Source organism: Cyclospora cayetanensis, unplaced genomic scaffold (genome assembly GCF_002999335.1).
Source record: "Cyclospora cayetanensis isolate NF1_C8 unplaced genomic scaffold, CcayRef3 CcayRef3_contig_158, whole genome shotgun sequence".
NCBI classification, from domain to species: domain Eukaryota; phylum Apicomplexa; class Conoidasida; order Eucoccidiorida; family Eimeriidae; genus Cyclospora; species Cyclospora cayetanensis.
The window spans coordinates 1-17,933 of record NW_020312101.1 but is presented as its reverse complement, the minus strand read 5'-3'; the positions used below and the strand labels follow the sequence as shown (position 1 = coordinate 17,933).

The 17,933-nt window shown below is 48.0% G+C and overlaps 3 protein-coding genes across 3 annotated transcripts; 1 reads left to right on the top strand and 2 right to left on the bottom strand.

Annotated features, from left to right (window-relative positions):
• Positions 1-346: 346 nt before the first annotated feature.
• Positions 347-1,569, bottom strand: LOC113147203 (ribosomal protein S6 kinase 2 alpha-like). Its single transcript, XM_026336964.1, has 2 exons — positions 969-1,569; positions 347-837 (listed from the first exon to the last, which is right to left on the bottom strand). The coding sequence occupies exons 1-2, from the start codon at positions 1,567-1,569 to the stop codon at positions 347-349; spliced, it is 1,092 nt and encodes a 363-aa protein (XP_026192749.1).
• A 4,876-nt stretch (positions 1,570-6,445) lies between these two features.
• Positions 6,446-8,800, bottom strand: LOC34618920. Its single transcript, XM_026336963.1, has 5 exons — positions 8,385-8,800; positions 8,131-8,245; positions 7,374-7,918; positions 7,016-7,108; positions 6,446-6,833 (listed from the first exon to the last, which is right to left on the bottom strand). The coding sequence occupies exons 1-5, from the start codon at positions 8,798-8,800 to the stop codon at positions 6,446-6,448; spliced, it is 1,557 nt and encodes a 518-aa protein (XP_026192748.1).
• A 1,163-nt stretch (positions 8,801-9,963) lies between these two features.
• On the top strand, positions 9,964-13,617 carry LOC34618919. Its single transcript, XM_026336962.1, has 7 exons — positions 9,964-10,154; positions 10,275-10,566; positions 10,802-11,421; positions 11,964-12,051; positions 12,477-12,590; positions 12,746-12,920; positions 13,373-13,617. Exons 1-7 carry the CDS (start codon positions 9,964-9,966, stop codon positions 13,615-13,617), a joined length of 1,725 nt encoding a protein of 574 aa, XP_026192747.1.
• The last annotated feature ends 4,316 nt before the right edge of the window (positions 13,618-17,933 follow it).

Genomic DNA, 17,933 nt, shown 5'->3' with positions numbered 1-17,933 from the left:
GTTTGCCAAGGAAACGCATCTACAGCTGGATGCGCCCATGGTGAATGCACAACGGCGATAAAATAACATTAGCAAATGAATGCGAGTGGAGTGCTTCTTGTAAAACATTCGTAGAAACTCTGGAACCACCTTCATTCAACATCCTTTGATGCGGATTGAAAGGCCTCCGCATGTCAGTACTCATCTCGCTAGCCTAGTCCTTAGCATTGTTTGGTAGAAAAATCAGTGCTGGGAGTGACTTTAAGGCATCTGCTGGAGCAAGGCGGCTTGTTGGGTTGACTTCACAAAAAGCAAGTTTGAGGCTCAGGACCGAGCTAGGCATGCGCTTGGTATATGTGGAATCCAATTATGGAGCTATGTCCTCTATTCTTGCAATACACCCAAGGAGATTGTAGCTCATATACGAATTTTGTACCTTCGGTAAAGAATTGCACCAGATATTGTCTATTGAAACTCCTAGCTGCCATGAATCCATCGTAACTTCTCGTATGGCACACACATCACTTTCCAACACGATACGCGCAAGCTCAGGTGATACATAGGCAGCGGTATAAACCGGCGGAAATAGTGAGCTTTTATTGGGACTGGAACCATCGATATCCTCCAAGCATACACGTCCAACCTCACTGATAAAGAAGTTAGCAGGTTTGATGTCAAGATGTACTAGCCCAAGGGCATGCAGATTACTCACCGCCGCAACAGCCTGCTGAGTCAGGCTTATAAGTGGACCATGATTCTCATGCAGCTTACTGTATATTACTGATATAAGGTGCGAAAGATCCGTCGCAAAGAGAGGGGTAAGGATCATTGCATTGAGTGGGCGTCTGCCTTTCTTTCCTGACAGCACAAGGTTTGCATCCACCTTCTTCAAAATATCGAGCGTTAGCACCAGACGATTGCGGTATGTGGCTATCCATAGGTCTTCGTTTTTGGAATTGCTCCGACTATCGAAAGTTGGGAGTTCATACTTTCCATTTCTTCCTCCGGACTGGTGGAAATCTTTAAAAATCTGCCTGCATATTCCATCCAGGAATCCCAAATAAAACGCAAAACAACTTCGTAGCCGCCTTCGCCAATAATTTCGCCCCTCTTCAAAGATATTCTTTTTCCTGATATTATGGGCTGAAAATGTATGCTTTCGTTTTTGTGGAGCAGTGAATTGAACTCCAGGTTTTGGGCCGCTAGTATTCCTCGCTTAAAAATACTTTTCCTTGGTCGTTCGCTCCCTGCACGCTCAACAGCTTCGGCTACTATCGGAGACCCCTGTTCCGGTGGACTTGAGTGTTGCGTGTCCTCGTCGAATTCTGGGGAGCTGGTTTCCCTCTCAAAAAGGGGTTGAGCATTACGCTGGAAAAAGGAATTCGTAGATGCAGCAAATTTTGCAATACCCTCGCTAATCCACGCAAATGGCCGTGAAGTGTTTTGTACCCTTTGTTGAGTAGGTCCAATATTAACCACTTCGCTATCCCGCTCCTCGAAATTTGCCCTTCCTTTGACAAGTGCCTGGACTAGAACAGAGGAGGTTGACTGCTTTCCTACATTGGTCTGGATGCCATGTTCTTGTCTCATAAAAGACAAGGGCCGTAAAATTTTGTTTTGTGCCGACGCTTGTGTTTCATTGTCTGTCCTGCTGTTCACCGTGAGTGACCCCCGTATTTGCTTAATGTACAGCTGGACAGCTTCGGAAAATGCTTAAATCCTTCTGTTCTTGTCTCTCGGATTAAACAATTTATGATTTAGCACAGCTAAGCTCAGTCCATCCCGAGGTGGCGCAGGATTGAGGCCTAGGTGACCCTCTGGACTCAAGAAGGACCGCTTGAAAGTGCCGTGCAAAGCCACATTAGAGATGCCTTCATTTTCAGAGAGAGAGAAAAAAAATGATTTTGATCTTGAATATATGGAGATTAGGCCAAGCTTGTCAGCAGGACCCACAGAGTGAAATGTGCCACGCTACTGGAGCTCCACGAGGCGGATCTGCTCCGAAGGGGGCACGGACATACAAGTACTGGTCCTCTGCGGGCTCCCGTCTAAAGTTATATATCTAAAATGGGGGTTGTTTCATATTTGCACCGGCAAGCTTTTTGTGCTAAGCTCTAACTGACTACAGACGAACCCTTGGGGGTGGGCTGCCGTGCGTGCAGTTGCCGCTTTCAAAATAGGAAAACTGGGGACAACCCCACCAACATAAACCAATCCAGCAAGTTTTATCAGTCTTAGACGCCATCGAGGCCTTCCACAATTTAAAACTCAACTGGTCCTACGCTGATCCTTTTTCAGCTGCTCATAGTGCCCTGAGACAGGACGCACCGCCTGCCACCCCATGCTTCTCCGTAAACCCAGCATCCAATAGGCGCTTACTCGTAGATTCATTTTATGTAATGAAAAGCAAAGGTGAGACTGGTGTCCAACATAGGGTGCGTGATGAGCTTTTTCAAGCGGCATTTATGGTCTGTAGACAGAAAGCAGCTGGCGAGTGATTGCGACTGATAAATACACTGCAACTGACAGTGTTTGGCCAGTCACAGAGCTTCAAAGTGTATAGAACACACTTTTATTGTGAATTTTCACCTGACTCAATGATTTTCTGGCTTCTATCTGGTTGGAGGCATGTAGGAAGCTGCAGAGAAAATCTCGTTTTAACAACCTAACTGCCGGGCTTTGCAGCGCAACAAACTCTTTACCAGGTAGTGTGGGGATTGACTAGCAATCAGCGACTTGAGTCTTTAAAACGAATTTTGCGGCCAACAAAGCAGCGCATTAAAGCCTTGCGTGTTCTGAAGTCCATGCTAACTGACCTGGCTCTGTGCAGAAATGTACTGCCGGATACGGATTTTTTGTCTAGGTACGCTAAACCAGGCAAAAATATTGGCAATATTCTATACATGAACTAGCCTTTGAAGAGCAACAGAGAATAATGGGCCCACCTTGCTGTTTGCGGTGCACCAACGATGATTAGAATCTACAAATGATCACCCATGCTCTTCGAGGAGACTGTGTGAAATTGGAGTACTGTATCAACGCTTCTATTTGCATCGAGAGTTTCGGCATATCCTAGTCTCGTATACGAATGGCCTTGACAAATGGGATTGAAGTGCTTGAGTGGGAGTGGGTAGAAGAGCTCCGTCGGCTGTGACGAGCCTTTTTATCAGGTCTTAAGCTTCGCAGGTCACGAAAGTGATAAGCTCTGCTGTAAGGTTGACGTTGGAGTTACTGAGCAATGCTGCAGCCTCGAGCATTTTCAATTTGCCAGAGTTTGGGAAGGACGAAGACACTGCCGATTGTTGGCTCTTCAAACTGAGGAGTGGAGATCCTACTTGCCATGAATTCGTTGTGGCTACCAGATGCGGGAGCCTATAAAAACAGTGTCAGATCGATCATTACTAAATACACGTTTGTTGCCATTGAGAGAGCTGGGTATCCACGGCAGCCAAGAGCCTAGATTCCACCAAGGTTTGAAAGAAACAGCTGCTCATTGAATATGATGGAAAAGTTTCGTGGCTGAATATTCTGGTGTACCTCCCCGAAACCATGCAAATTTATCGCAATTCCCGATAGCTTACTATGTGATGGTCAAGAGCGAAGATCGGTTGCCAGTGCGGCGTTCGAATACGCCTTGAGAGACCGAGTAAATCGACTAGATGCCGATGCGCAAGGATCATACCGTCCAGGAAACGATAACCACGAGGGCCAACAAGATATTACGGCTGTCACGTTTCATGCAAGAGGAGGTAGCACCTGCAAATGCCGCGCGTATTCTCCGTCATCTACACAAGCAAGCAATAAGTGGATGCTCGATGAGTAATATTTTCACGAGGCCAGTACTACTCTCCAGAAACCGTAAATGTGAAAGATTTTCCTGGCATAGAGCTTCCCACTGGTATTCGTGAACTGTACAACAATTCTAAGCCCTCCCCACCGCAAAAAACCGCCTTCTCTGAGAACAAGTTTTCGTTCCGTCTCTGAGGACAAAACGTTTCTACCTTTTGCCACGGGTATATCAAGTATCATGGTCTGTGTTGTGAATATTACACTGTCAAGGATATTCTGCTCAAGTGGAAACGACTGCACATAGTGTAAAACGTGTACTACCACAGAATACACTCCTACGTTCTCCAGGAAGCGGCGTGATTCTCCTGCAGGCAAATATATACTTCTTGAGGGAATGCGGGACAAAATCTAGTCAAAGAACTGTCTGAGTGGCCTTCCACATGGTACAGCCGTCCGGCAAAGGTGATTACATGTCCCCGTGGCCGCTATTCCGACATAGGGTGAGAGCTCTCCCAGCTTTCGTTCACAGGAGCTTTTGGGGTCTGTGCTGGAGCTGTTTATTCAATACCATTGCCTAGCTCCCCTAGCAGATTCTCGACCAGTGGATGCTAAAGCTGTACATGCACGGAGAGAGCCGATTTAGCAAACTCCTCCATATATTCCCAGTAGCGGCTGGCTCATTGTCTGCATGATCCTGCAATTCAGTATCAAGCGCCTCATATGCCTAGGGATCTGTGCTTGCCAGGTAAGTAGTAGGCCATCTAGGGGCCTGTGAGAGTGACCCTGTATCATCGGAATTGAGATTTTTACAAAAGTTGATGGCTTGTATTAACACTTCACTGGAGATTGCGGAGGGCAAACAGACTGTAAACTGAAATGTTGTCTAGCCATAGGTGTCGAGTCCTCTCGAATAAAAAAAATTAAACGCTATCAACATGCCCACAAAGCCAACGTGCTGAAAGTAAGAAAGCTTATCGATTTTTTCTGGTTAAAAGGCATTGAAGCCTTCAAAACGGAACTGAGGTGACGCCGTTTAAAAGTTTTGGAGAAGCCGGTGGATTTTGCCATAGCTAGTGGCGTACCGCCAGAAGTGGTGTGCCAGATGACGATTGCGCATTAATGAACCGGTCTTTTGCGACCTCACACTTTTAATAACCAAAAACAGGGTGAAGGGCTTGAAGCGGAGCAGGCCGATGCAGTGCCCGTAAGGGCCTTTTCCTGGCCCAACCATGAGCCCTTTCGAAACATCACACAGCCTTTAGTCATACACAGAGCATTGATCTGATTGCAAAATGTACGTGTGGATGCCACAATCGATTTTCATCTCCCCTCTTGCTTAACGCACCACTGAGTCTTAAGCTCGCGCTTTCTCGATCCTTTGCCAATGTGTGTGAGAAGCCTGACGAAAAATGTCTTGACAAGCTCTATGTAGTGGAAAACAGTACGTGTTCAGGCGAAAAAATGGTAATTATTAAGATAAGCGTTCTGGAGAGGCCTCTTGTGGGATTACCAGTGACAACTGCCTTGTTTCGCCATGGACGTTGCCAAAGAAAACGAACTGGAGAGTCTCAAAACAAGTTTTTATATTCGACTTAATACACTTTGAGAAACGTTTTCGTCACAGGAATGAAATAGAGTAATTTATAGGCTGCGTTGTGCGAATAGCCCCACACCGCAAAATTTTGCAGGGAGCCACCAGGATTTCTGGAAAGATTCACACGTCTTATCGGTGCTGACGCTTTTTGACTCCTTACAACATCCAGAAACGGCCCGCAGGAGTTATGAATTTGTTACTCAATGAAAAAGTAGCTGAGGTTGTCTGCAAGAAAACGTGTACCTTGTACTCTTTGGAAAACAGGCTGAGCATTCGTGAAAGTTTATGGCTTTCCTAGACGTAGAAGCAGTAGTAAATTTTTTGACCCCTTTGGGCGTCTGTGTTCACTGGCATGCTTACTTTTACTCATGCAAAGCTAGAAGCAACTATCAGAAACAGAAACCCGTAAGGTGGATCAAGCGCACTGCAGCCGGCAAGCCAAGACAAGGTCGAAACCCACCATAGAAGCAAGCTTGGTCGTGCAGTCACCCTGAGCTTCGAGGTACACCAGCCCCACCCCCAAGTCAGTTACAAACTGCGGCGTTTGGTGCTAAGACCACGCTCAGACCCGCAAGTTACGGCTTTAGGAAAAACAAGATACTTGTAGGAGCATCCTTGCATTTAATGTGAGAGCTGTCGAGGATTATGCTTACAGCAATGCAGTAAAGCAGCCCGGGTCCCTGCTTTTGAGAACTGGAGTGGGACACGAGGAGGAGGAAGGTAGCAAACTAACATCCGAATATGCTCGGCGCTCACTCGTTACCAGCGGCTTGAGAATAAGCAAAAGGGATTTTGACTTGTAGTTTTCGTGCAAAAAATTACCTGAGCCTTCGGTTTGTGTGGATGAACAGGCACCCGGAAAACCACATGCACCCGTACCTTTTAAAACGGAAAGGTACTCATCAGTGTTTCTTTGGGGCCGGCACTTTCATAACGTTATCAAGTGCCTTCGGGGGGGCCGCTCTCATGCCGGAAAGTGGATGGCACAGCAGCCTTCGTCGTATCTGAGGAAACATTTTCCATGGATCTATTGGCTTCAGGTGCTGTTGTTGTGGATGAGGCCTCTGCAATAGGGGGGATCTTTCAGACCTCCCCCGCGAATGTGCTGTGATGGAGACCCACGCCAAGAGCTGCGTTCACCACTGATATGCCGCCGGGGGAGCTCGGACCGGGAGCACCTTTAGAACGAATGCCTTCATTGATGGGCAACCCACTTTTTAGGGCTCTCTTGTTGAGAATCTCGTCTTCCTGAAGAGCTTTTCTCCCTTGGGCCTGGGTATGTGCTTCTATGGGGACCCCATGCAAATTTGCTTTCCTTGGTGGGATGAGGTATTGGGCAAGGGGCTGCCCCGGGTCCCCCCCGTATTTTCCCAAGAGATGAGCCACAGCAGTGTCTGGTGCTTCGTGTTGGTGTAAAATGGCATCAAGGACTTGGAGTTGGTGTGAATCTGCCTCTATTTGGGTTTCAAGTCTGAATGAAGACAAACAGTATATACAAACACGATATCTTCACATGTTTACACACTAGCGCTTCGTATGGCTTCTCAAAGTACGTGCATCTGTGTACACTAAGGCGCTGCTCAAAAGATCAAAGAGGCTTTATGGTTTTGTGTTGAATATGCACAGATGGCATATTAGCTGCTGGTAGTGTACCGTCTGCAGTCTATGAGTCTGAGGACAATGCTCCTTAATGCTTTGGCGTTTGTACCCTCAAGATCCCGCATCAGACAATCCAAAGGCTTGGCTCTGAGCAATCAAAAACACTGGTTCGGCATACTGGATAGAAAGCACTGCACTTGGATGCTGTAGAGATACTGCGTCAAGAAAAATTGTGTGTAAAGCTCCCGTGGCAGCATGGGTGGTAGCAGCACCTACAGTGTAAACAGCCTCTTACTCTTCCCCCGTATGACTCCGACCCCTTCTGTAGCCTTCTGGGGAATAAAAATGTGTCTTATTTCTCCGCTGCTGCTGATCCTGCTCTCTGGGGCGGTGCATATGCTGTCGGAAGTACTGGTCGTCCACCCTGCTTGTGCTGCTGGCCTGCTCGCTCCTGGCTCTTTCTCCGCATATGCCTCTCAAAGCTACATCAGTGTCTGTGTCCTGTACTGTATAGTATCTTCTGCTGGGGCTATCTCTTTCATGCCCTTTATCCCTGGGCTTAGATGCCCACATGCGTGACGCCCGCTGGGTTTGCTTCGGAGCGCGACCTACGGGAGTTTCTGCAAGAGGAATTGCACTTTTAAGCCTCCGGCCGTTTCTGGGCATGGTATTGCGCGAACCCAGTGTAGGCTGCACAATCTCTAGAGGCCCCTGCATTCTGGGAGGCACCGTCGATTTTGAAAGTTCCTGTTTCCCTTGCATTTTGTAAGCTGTCGGGACTCCTTCACCCCGAAGAGGAGCAGCATCTCCCAGTGAGAAAAACTGCTGTACTGTTGCCGCTGCTAGCACGTCGCCCTGTGCTGCCGCTGCTGCAATTTCCCTCGCTGCCGCAGCATCGAGAGAAAAACCACAGGCTGCCGAAAAACTTCCAGGGCGACTCCAACCAGAGTGCGGACACTTCGGAGATAGAAAGCCACGAGATAAGCAAAGCTGAGGCGCACAGTGGCAGATGAATACTGAACACATCTAGAAAGCAATTCTATTTGTGCGCATGCACACGCACAGGGTACAGGCTGGTCAACCTAAGATAGAAGGTGATTTACCCATAAACAATGCCAATATTACGCATTGATTACGATACGGCAAGACCTGCATATCTAATGCTGAACTTGGAACTCGTCAACCCACCCTACAGTTGCCATACAGCCACACGCCGGCTTCGCGCAGGGTAGGGCCTCCTCCCGTTCTGCAGCAGCACGGGCAAATGTAAACCCAACAAATCCCCTATGCACTTAGCTCCAATGAAAATGTTCCCCTTTCAATATCCATGCGATGGCCCAGACCCTAGACCTCATCCCTTATTATTCACATCTCTCCTACAACCAGTCTGAGTGTAGAACTGATAGCTTCAATTTTGGCTCACGTGTCCCTAAGGGCAGTCTCGTCACTAATCTGAGCCAAATTGTCCCAGAGTGTAGTCTCATTGCTTGTTAGTGGTGCAGATGACCCCTGAAGGTCATGAGGAGCCTGCGGGAACCCCTGATAGGATTCAGGTGAAGGCTCCCAGTCTGTTGGTACGGCCACCTTCATTTGCTGCTGCATCTTGTGCTGGTTCTTCAAGTAGTTACTCATATACAGCTTTGCTGGTTCTAGCTTTCTGGCGGGGAGGAAGAAGCCGGGCCTCGCTCTAAGCACACAGGGGGAAGCAGTGAACGAAGGCAACAAGGGGGCGGCAGGAACGGTGACCCCCGAGGGACCCCTAATAGGAACATCTAGAGCCCCTTCTGCATAAAGCACGGGTCCTTTACTCGACGCCGATCCAGTTGTGAAAGGCGGCATCGTTGTAATCTCAACGGTGAGTGGTGAGATTGAGTATGAACACAAGAAATGCAAGTAGTATGTCAGGATAAGGGAACCTAGAAGCTCAAGGATGATGCGGGGAAGTCTAAATGGCTTGAAATATGCTTCGGGAGTTCACAACTTCACTGACGCTTCTGCTGCCCTCGCTTTGTACTGAGGCTTCATGGTTAGCTGTTGGGGGCCCCTTGAGGGCCCATGAGTTAATGGGAAAGACAGGGTGCGGAAGGAATACGAAGAATAGAGAGTAGAAAAAAGGCATGGCTGCCATGGAAAGATTGAAGAAAGAGAAAGAGTTGACTACCATTGCTGCAACATGTGTTGTTTTTGCTAGGGCTGGCGCGCAGAGCTTGTCCCAAGGCCCAGCTGCGGCGTCCCTTCTTTCTCTTGCGAACTATGAGGAGAGTTACGTCATGGCTTTGTAAATGTTGGGTGAATAGTATTAGTCCTCCAAAGATGTTTTTTATAGCATTAGCAACAGCCGCTGCCGCTGTTGCTGCACTCCGTGCAGTGTGGCTGTACTGCACCATGCAGCATCACAGACCCTGCCTTTCCCACGGCTTTGTTGCTGCGCATAGACCCTACATGGACACCCATATGTGCTGTCATCATGAATTGGTTGGTTTGTCGGGCAAAGTACGAGAAGCAGGCATTCTGTTGAGAGCCACTTCACCTAGAGGTGCATCCATTTTTCTGGGGCCTTATAAAGCTGTGAGGGTCCAATAGCGCAGGGAGGAAGTTTTTACAGGTATTCACCCTATAGAATAAAGCCCAGCACTATCTTATTGCTATAATGAAGTGGGAGGCCTCACAGTGCCGCAACTGGGTTCAGAAATCTCGGTTACTGTTGCGAGACCCCCCGCGGCTGTATTTCATGGGCTACCAGAACTCTCAGATTAACGAGTAAAAAAACACTGAGGACCTTTTAGAGGCTCGGCAGCAAGGGTTCCGGGGATTTCTACGAGTATTGTCACAGGCCTTAAGGTGTGCTTGTCGTAGACTCAGCAAACTGCATACACTGCTTAACCAAAAGGGCGTTTCAAAGGCCACAAAGCTGGGCAACGATGAACTAAGAATCTGTTGATTCAGTATCTAGCCTCGTGGTCTTGGGCGTGCAGTTTACGCATTAGTCACAGTGAGTCAATATGGCCAGCTGCTCATCGGGTGCTGGGACCGCTAAATTAGCACTAATAGCAGAAACAGGAAGAACAGTGGTATCAGGAACAGAGGAGTGCTCCATGGATCTTCCAGCTTCATACGTGAATGAAGAATCGAAGGCCTCATTCTATTTTGCTTTCGGTGGCCCCTCTAAGGCATTCGACCCACACGACGGAGAGCGTGGGGCGACCCCGCGGGCCCCCTGCTGCATTCACCTATACAGGCTCTCTGTCCTGCAGCAACACGCAGCTAGGATAGGTAGAAAATGCTCTCTGAGACACTTTGGAAGCCTTCGTAGCTTCCACATGGAAGCCTATCCAGGAGCACTTCACGAAGAATTCTCCGATGAAGCCACCCTACTAGCAGCAGCAGAACAAGCAATTAGAAGCTCTTTGTGGGAACAAGGAATAACTCCTCTACGCGATCTTATGGAGCTTTGTTCAATTGATTCCCTGGAACGGCTCTGTGGTGCCCTCACAGGGACCCACAAGGCCTTTAATGTTCTGGGATGTCCTGGAAGTTTCAGTGCCCGAAGTAGAATTGCAAGCCCCACATATCACTGGTGGGCCCCCGATGTACCTGCCTTTATGGTGAGTACCTGTAACGAGAGCTCGGTGGGGCGTTCTAAAGTGTTGTTTGGATCCCAGCGGTGTCCCCTTGGCAGATCCTTGAGGGATTACTATCCATGATTTGACTATCTCATTCAGGTGTATGATCTTAGCTACTAACATATATGTGCAGGGTTTGAGCTTCGAAAAGGTTTATGGGGCTGTAAGACTCGGTAATATTTTGCTTAAAGTCGTGCTGCTGCTGCCGGCGCTACAGGAGGGCGTGCCGAGGCCACTCCCCAGCGAGGATTTGCCTCCGCTACATTCAATGGACTCCCAGGCCATACGGTACCATCTACTACCCCTATCCCTGCTGCATAAATTCAGTGGAGCGTACATGGGTTCCGTTTCTTGGGGCCTTCATCCTAAAGACCCACTTCCTCAGATTCCACTTCACGGGCGCGCCAATGCTTCCCCTCCTCTCCGAATCCCAAAGAAAAGAGAGTCTAAAGGAAAAGCTTTAAAAAAGGGGAAAAAAAGCACAAGTGGGGCCCTTGAAGACTACTGCGCGGGCCCTACTGCTAGTAATTTCCTTCCTAGAGTGCAGTCTTACTGGGAGGCCCCCCTTGAAAGTTCCCGGGCTTCTGCAGATGACTGCTCCCTTAAGAATCTTGCTGGAGGGGGCTGTTCAGCTAGGCAGCCCTTTGAAGAGCCGGACGAAAGCATACTAAATTGCTCACAGGGAGTCTTTTGTTTGGAAGGAACACGAGTTACTTGGCTAGAGCCAAAAGACTTGGCGGGCCTCCTGCGGAAGGTTGGGGGGTCCCTGCGGTGTCTGTCCCTGGGCGGCAGCCTTGTGCAACAGGACGCTGAGGCTGCCCTAGGAGTCTGTTGCAGGTAGACTCTCCGCTTAAAGCTCTGAAGTGCAGTCCCTCGATGTGGACAGGAAAGTTTGCAATATGGAGGATCCTGTTCAGGCTCAGCACTACCCTTACATATGCCTCCCTGTAATAAATGGTGTTCATGCTGCTCGTACCCCTGCTGCTTCCACAGTTTGGAAAACCTTGATTTGAATTCGTGTGAAGGGCTGAGCACTTTATCGTTTTTACCGCGGATGCCGGTACAAAAACCCCTAGCTTCCGTCCCCCGTCCTCCCTGAAACCCTATATCTCAAATTGCAACCTCGGATAAAATGGCAGCGTTTAGCTTGCACTAATGTAGATCAGTTCTTTAGGCTTTGGTTGTGGAACTGTGAGCCAGTAGGTTTGGGGTTTTTGCCTACGGTGCAGTGCCTAAGGGCCTTGAATCTCTCGGGGTGTTTGAAGGCTGTCAACAAAGAAAAGTGCGTTGACCGTAGGACTAAAGGCTTTGGGTCTGGAGCTGGAGCTTAAGGCATTCGGTTGAGCGTGTATACTGTAGCGCTCCGTCCTTGTGTTCAGCACGCGTTTTCTGCTTCCATTAGAGAAGCTCAAGGAGCTGCAAGTCTCTCGCTGCCCAGCCTTTTCAGACAGCTGTAAGAAGACTGAGGTTTAAAGAGTAGGGCGTAGAGAGTTTTAATGCTTCAGGGTCAGAGCTTGGGATCGTTTGCTTGCGTTTGTAGGTCTGTCTGTTCTTTGCCGTGCGTTCCCCGGATTGCTCTCTTTCTCCTGCGCCGGCTGTACAGAACTCAGCGCTCAGGTAATCAATCATCGCAATACAGGAAGCAGTTGCTTCGTCGATTGCTTCCAAAGCTGTACGGCATTGCGGGCTCTAAACCCTCTCTCATGACTCCAGTACACATAGCGAACGACTTGAAGGGCAAGCAAACATCTAGCGAGGGGCTAGAAAGAGAAGATGACGAAAAGACAAAGGGAGAGTAGGGCCTAGTAACTGGCAGTCACTGAAGGATGCTGAGATGCACAGATGCAGAAGAAGCGCCACCACTTGTGCTGCTCCTGCTTCAGGCCCTGCAGGCTTTTCTCTCGGAGCACCAAAACATTTGTTGCCTGAACATCTCCCTCTGCTGTCAAAGAGAATCCGACATCAAGCTCGGCACGTGCCTCGCTATGCTGCCCCACCTTCAGGATGTATGCCCCACAACTAATTGCATTCAAGATCCTTTTAGGTCTCAGCCAGTTGTGTGTTCAAGGCTAGGATTAAGTGGATACCTTCCCCTCTAATGATACCTGTTCAACGTTCAGTGCCGCCTGCTTTCGGTGTTGGGCTATGAGGCTTGTCTCAGTTGGAATGCTGTGGCTATTTGGAACTTAATCATGATACATTGATTCGACTGAGCGAAAAGAGAGGAGGATTGAGGGTCCTGCGGGTGGCGGGCTGTAGCAGCATACAAGATGATGGCCTGATGCTCCTTGCTAGGAGGAATTGTACGCAGGAGCTCAAAGTCTTAGATGTCAGGGGTAGGGCTACTACTTAAGGAACAAGCAGAGGCACAGGAACGAGAAAGCTGGAGACAGGGATGAGTTGGCTTTGAGGGATACAGCAGGACACACCAAGATAGGCACGTAACATGGACTTAACTTTGATTCGTGGAGATATATCAAATCATTTGCAATGCGAACCACAGAACGCAAAAAAAGTCACGGGGCCCTTAAAAACTGAATCGCACTGAGTCCAGAGGCCGCATCACAGACCCAGGGACAGTGGCACTGTCGTGGACAGCAACTCTACGCCTTCTGCCACACACTTACCTCATCTGGTCATTTGCTTATTCTTTAAATGAAGAAAGCCTTGAGACCTTGAGAGGCGACTCACGTTGCGCGTGTCCACGAACGAGCAGCGCTTGTGCACCCCTCCATCCGTCTATTGCCCATTTCTTGCTTACTGTACCTCTCTGCTATCTGTTTTTCAGGTTGCGTCAAGCTAAGTATATTGTCCTTGGAATTTATCTTAAAACGTTCTCCTTTGCTATCTATTGTATACCTCGAGGGCTTGCCTAAACTGACAGAAGAGCAAACACACGATCTCCGGACTCGGTACTCTATGTGCAAGATTTACAGTGGAGGGGCAGGTCAAAGCTTCTTTGTTGCACCAGCTTACAGACTCATTGACGCAAATGAAACAGACAAAACGAGAAAACCTGAAAGAAGCCGATAAGGAAGTACCAGAAGTACAGTGAAATACAACAGTATGCATTTGCTGTCGCTTGTTCGTGTGTAGATATGCATACGAATATCTTGTAGGCCAGCTATCACCTTGCTGTCCTTTTATGTGTAAATGTACATGCAGCCGGAAAAGCTTTGCACATGAATATGCACCAGGAAGCACATGTAGATGTAAATCCAGGCTTTGCTTTTAAAGCTACCAGTCGAGGAGATTTACGTACCGCTTCACATTTTTGTAGCTACAGAGACAACAGCCACCACCTCGTGTAGATACAAATATCCATCAGCACGCAAACGGACAACACGTACATTGATGCATCAACATGTGTGATGTGTCCTTTGCAAGCACAGCCATTGCAGATGATTACGTTTTACTTCAGCAGAATATCGTATTCCCATATATAGAACTTTGAATGCGAGGACAAAACAACGGAGTGTTGGATCATTTGAAGGATAAATTACTTTTTTCCTTAAAGCCGCATAATTTATAGCTGTATCTACAGATGAGACGTGCCTTGCATACGGAATTTCATTGCACGTTACTGCGTTTTATTTCGGTAACCGATCGTTTCCGTTGAGTAACTAGAAGCTAGGGTGGTTTTATGCACTTCACTCAACGAAACACCCATGAAACTTGCTTAAATTTATTCTTGTAGGCTCTCCTGGTAGTGCGCGTTGTAACAAAATGAACATCTGGATGGTAAATACAATACTCAAAAAATCAGGACATCCAATAGGTGGAGGTGGCTAATGCTGTACTTCACCTCTTTGTCCTGCACGAGTTATATTCGAATGACGATTCGTACGCTTTTCTGTTGTGCAACTTATCAATCGCAATATTGTGTAGTCTTGCCTCAAGAGGACAATGTTGTGTGCGCGTGGGCTAGATGATATGCGCTGCTAGATGTGAATGCTCAAAATGCTGATTAGCTGCAGCTACTTGCACCCTAGCTGTCCCTCTATCCTCCTGCCGGACACCGTAAAGTGCACGGGGAGGAAAACAGGGAACTATTTTTTAAACTAGTCATCAGCTTGCAATTAAGCGTGTATTGAGTGTGGAATCAAATGTCTTCCGACGGGAGACCATAGGTAGAATAGTACATCGCACCGGAACTGTTGACTGTTGTCTCTCCACGATGCTCTGCGGAAATACAGCAGGAGCTGATAGCGCGGCCTTTTAAAAACTTACGATTTTTCACGGGTCCTGGTGATGCATTGTCAACAGGAGGATGATATACTTGGCATTTCGATGCAACTAGTATTCTCGAGTGTGCCGGAAAAGCACGAATGATAAACAGCTAAGATTTAGTGGACGAAGGCGCTCCAGCGAAAGCTCTTGGCATCGATTATTGCCTTCGACAATGAATGGGTGGTATAGGAGTTATATTAAGTGAAGATGCTGCCTTTTTTTAAATAGCTTAGGCAAGCATATAACAGATGACCAAAGGAACTTGAACAAGTTCACTTTCCTACAACTGCAGGAACAGGTTCACAAGCGCCTTTACGTGTATGTGTAGCTCGAAATATGAGGAAGATTAGGTTCAGCAAGTATCCAACAGATTAAGGTTGTCTGTGAGGTCAAAGACAGAGGTGAGAAAATTTGAAAGCTTTTTCCTTCCAAGTGGAAGCCATACATTTTCTGTGAATGGAGGTGTAGCGTTAGCAGCAGCCGGTTAGCTCGTACAGCTAATGAGTACACAAACGTGCGCTGGTGATGTGTTATTAACGGATATATATGCTTACCGCAAAAGCCCCTCTGACCTCTTACATGTCCAGGTATCACATGTTCAAAGAACTCGAGCGCTGAGCGGGAGCTGGGAGCGATAGCACTTAAGTTACAGTAGAGTTGGAGTGCTTCTGCTCTGGTCACACAGCTAGTCTTCAGACCTGTTGCTTCTGACGCCTTCTGCTTTTCTTGCAATGTGCAAAGATGCACTGCAGTTGCTCTGTCAACTGATGAAATCATGTATGGCAGTCCAACTAAAGTCTGCATATGAAAGACACCTTGCTCCTGGATCAACACAAACTGACCTGCAGTTTACCGCGTTTTCTCAAGAGATCCCTCCCTTTCCTCTCTGCCCTCCCCAGAGTTCCGACATGAGGGAACAGCAACAGTTAAGCTGCGCGCAGCTGCACCCTCTGAACACGCTGACCATTCACGGATAGCTCCACATTGTACCTACCGCACACGGATACAACGTTGCATATTCCGGCATCGCGTTTAAAGTACTCTGTCACAAACGAGAAATCCGAACAGAATAGGCATCTACTTAATGCTGCACTATTTCCTTGTCAAATATAACCTGTGTACTAGAGAGAGTCAATGTGCTTACCCTGCACTTCCTCCCCCACCGATCCTTACCAATCTCAACACGCACTCTTGGACCATACATGTGAGTTGAGACCTGCTGTGTTCAGGATAGCGATACAGTTCCCGCCCCTTCGCCACTCCCCGGATAGTCAGAAGCGCAAAAGCACTACAGACAAGGAAGCCAAAGTGTGCTCTTCAGCCGGTGAAAAGAAATTGAGGAAACGACGGAAGCTAAACAAAATATGTAGAGGCAATCAAATGCACGCTAGTTCAACATGGCTTCCGCTTCTCAAACACCAATGTCTGCATGTCGATGCAGGCGGTGCACGCAGCCTATTCGAGGCCAAAGCCATAAAAAGAGACTAAAGGAAACAATGTGGGGCAACACACCTGCACGCGGTGCTCATATAGCTGAGTTTATAGAACACCTTAACGGTAATATTTCGGAACGTTCGAAGCAGTACTCATACGTGAAGTAGCTATTCGAGGCAGGACATGCGCTAGGGAAGGACAGATACTATCTACTGCAAGAAATACCGTCCACGACGACTAGATTTGTGACCCAAACACAGCTGCGAAATCTCCCACATGTAACAAAGCCCGCAGCTGCTCCTGTGTCAACTAATCTGGCTAGCGCTCCGCGTTTCACACTTGTTTTTGCCAGTAATAATCGCGTTATTGTCCATCTTAAGCGCTGCCCATACATTTGGCTACACTAGGCAGATGCCCACTAAGATTCCCTGTTGTTCACGGTGGCTGTTGACTTCATACTACAAAGATCAGGCCGGATTGAAGAGGGGCTCCCCAGTGTAGACCATAGATGCGGGAGAGCAAAAGGGTGACCTGAGAACTGTTGCACAATAAATTCACTCAGCAAAAGAAAGAACTTACAGTCAGACAATGTGTACAGAGCTACAAATACTGCAGACGAGTGCGGCTGGTCTGCTGTATCCGTCAATATAGCTTACGGTGGTTCGCGTTGGTAACATTGTTGTCAGTGTGTAGGAGGGTCATACGGGCACGCCAGAGCTTACAAAAGTAACTTCAGGTCCCTGTATAGAATACTGCTTTTATGAAGTCTGTAAGCCTTCAGATATGTGTAATGAATAATTGGGCAGCTGCCTGGTTTGTGACAGAGCTGGAGCAAAGGGCAAAATAGGCCTATTTGGTGAGTCTGTCGGCAATGGCGTAGATGCTATTGTGACCCTTACCATCCGACATCCCACCGTTCAAGCCTATAATCATAACAGTCCATGTCCCTTAAGTAGCTAACGAAATTGCAGGTCCAGGGGAATTGCGTGGCTTTAGTTGCTGACAATCAGGGCATGACATTACATTCTGCTGGGCCGCGGGACGCATTCCAAGCCACTAGAAAGACCGTGAGGCCTGTTTCACTTTACGGTGAATCCCACCATGGAGGGAAATACATACCATGCCTGCTTTGAAAAGCAGTACTGCAGAGCCAAGTCCGAATGTACAAGTGATTGAGTACCCACTTTGTCTTGAAGCACCTTGGGCCATCCTTAGTGTGACAATGTTTCACCCTGTTGCCATTCCGCATTTCGAAAATCGTAACAACACACGGGTGTCAGAGGCGTATGAACTACGCAATGTCCAGAAAAACCGTGGATCATCAAAGACACAAGTGGAAGCCCTGCACAGGAGTGAATTGCTGGGGTGGTGCATGTCAGCCAACACATTGGGAGTGATGCCCTACATCTTCTTCAATGTACACTTGTGCCGCGGGAGGCGCCCAAACCAGCGAGCATCTCTAGCACTATCAAAGTTCCTAAAACTATTCTGAGAGCTCATTGCACCCTCTTGCAGGCCTCAGCGCACACAAATAGTGTCAGCATCTTTTCATGCCACCACACGACAGAGAGCTCCTTTTGCCACATAGTAACCACCACTGCTCGATTTATGTGAAGCGATGAGAATAGCGAGGAAGGATTTTGTGAATTAAGCAGCTTGCAGGTTGGTGGGAGGGAATAGCACTC

Excerpts from the sequence above, each read along its gene's own strand:
- LOC113147203 (XM_026336964.1), bottom strand. The coding sequence starts at position 1,569 with ATGAGACAAGAACATGGCATCCAGACCAATGTAGGAAAGCAGTCAACC. Across the intron at positions 838-968 it reads TCCGGAGGAAGAAATGGAAA|GAAAGAAAGGCAGACGCCCA; the intron begins GTATGAACTCCC and ends TTGTGCTGTCAG.
- LOC34618920 (XM_026336963.1), bottom strand. The coding sequence starts at position 8,800 with ATGCCGCCTTTCACAACTGGATCGGCGTCGAGTAAAGGACCCGTGCTT. Across the intron at positions 8,246-8,384 it reads GAGACTGCCCTTAGGGACAC|GGGATTTGTTGGGTTTACAT; the intron begins GTGAGCCAAAAT and ends CTAAGTGCATAG. Across the intron at positions 6,834-7,015 it reads AGACTCATAGACTGCAGACG|ACTTGAAACCCAAATAGAGG; the intron begins GTACACTACCAG and ends GTCTTCATTCAG.
- LOC34618919 (XM_026336962.1), top strand. The coding sequence starts at position 9,964 with ATGGCCAGCTGCTCATCGGGTGCTGGGACCGCTAAATTAGCACTAATA. Across the intron at positions 12,052-12,476 it reads ACAGCTGTAAGAAGACTGAG|GCTTTTCTCTCGGAGCACCA; the intron begins GTTTAAAGAGTA and ends CAGGCCCTGCAG. Across the intron at positions 12,921-13,372 it reads CAAAGTCTTAGATGTCAGGG|GTTGCGTCAAGCTAAGTATA; the intron begins GTAGGGCTACTA and ends TCTGTTTTTCAG.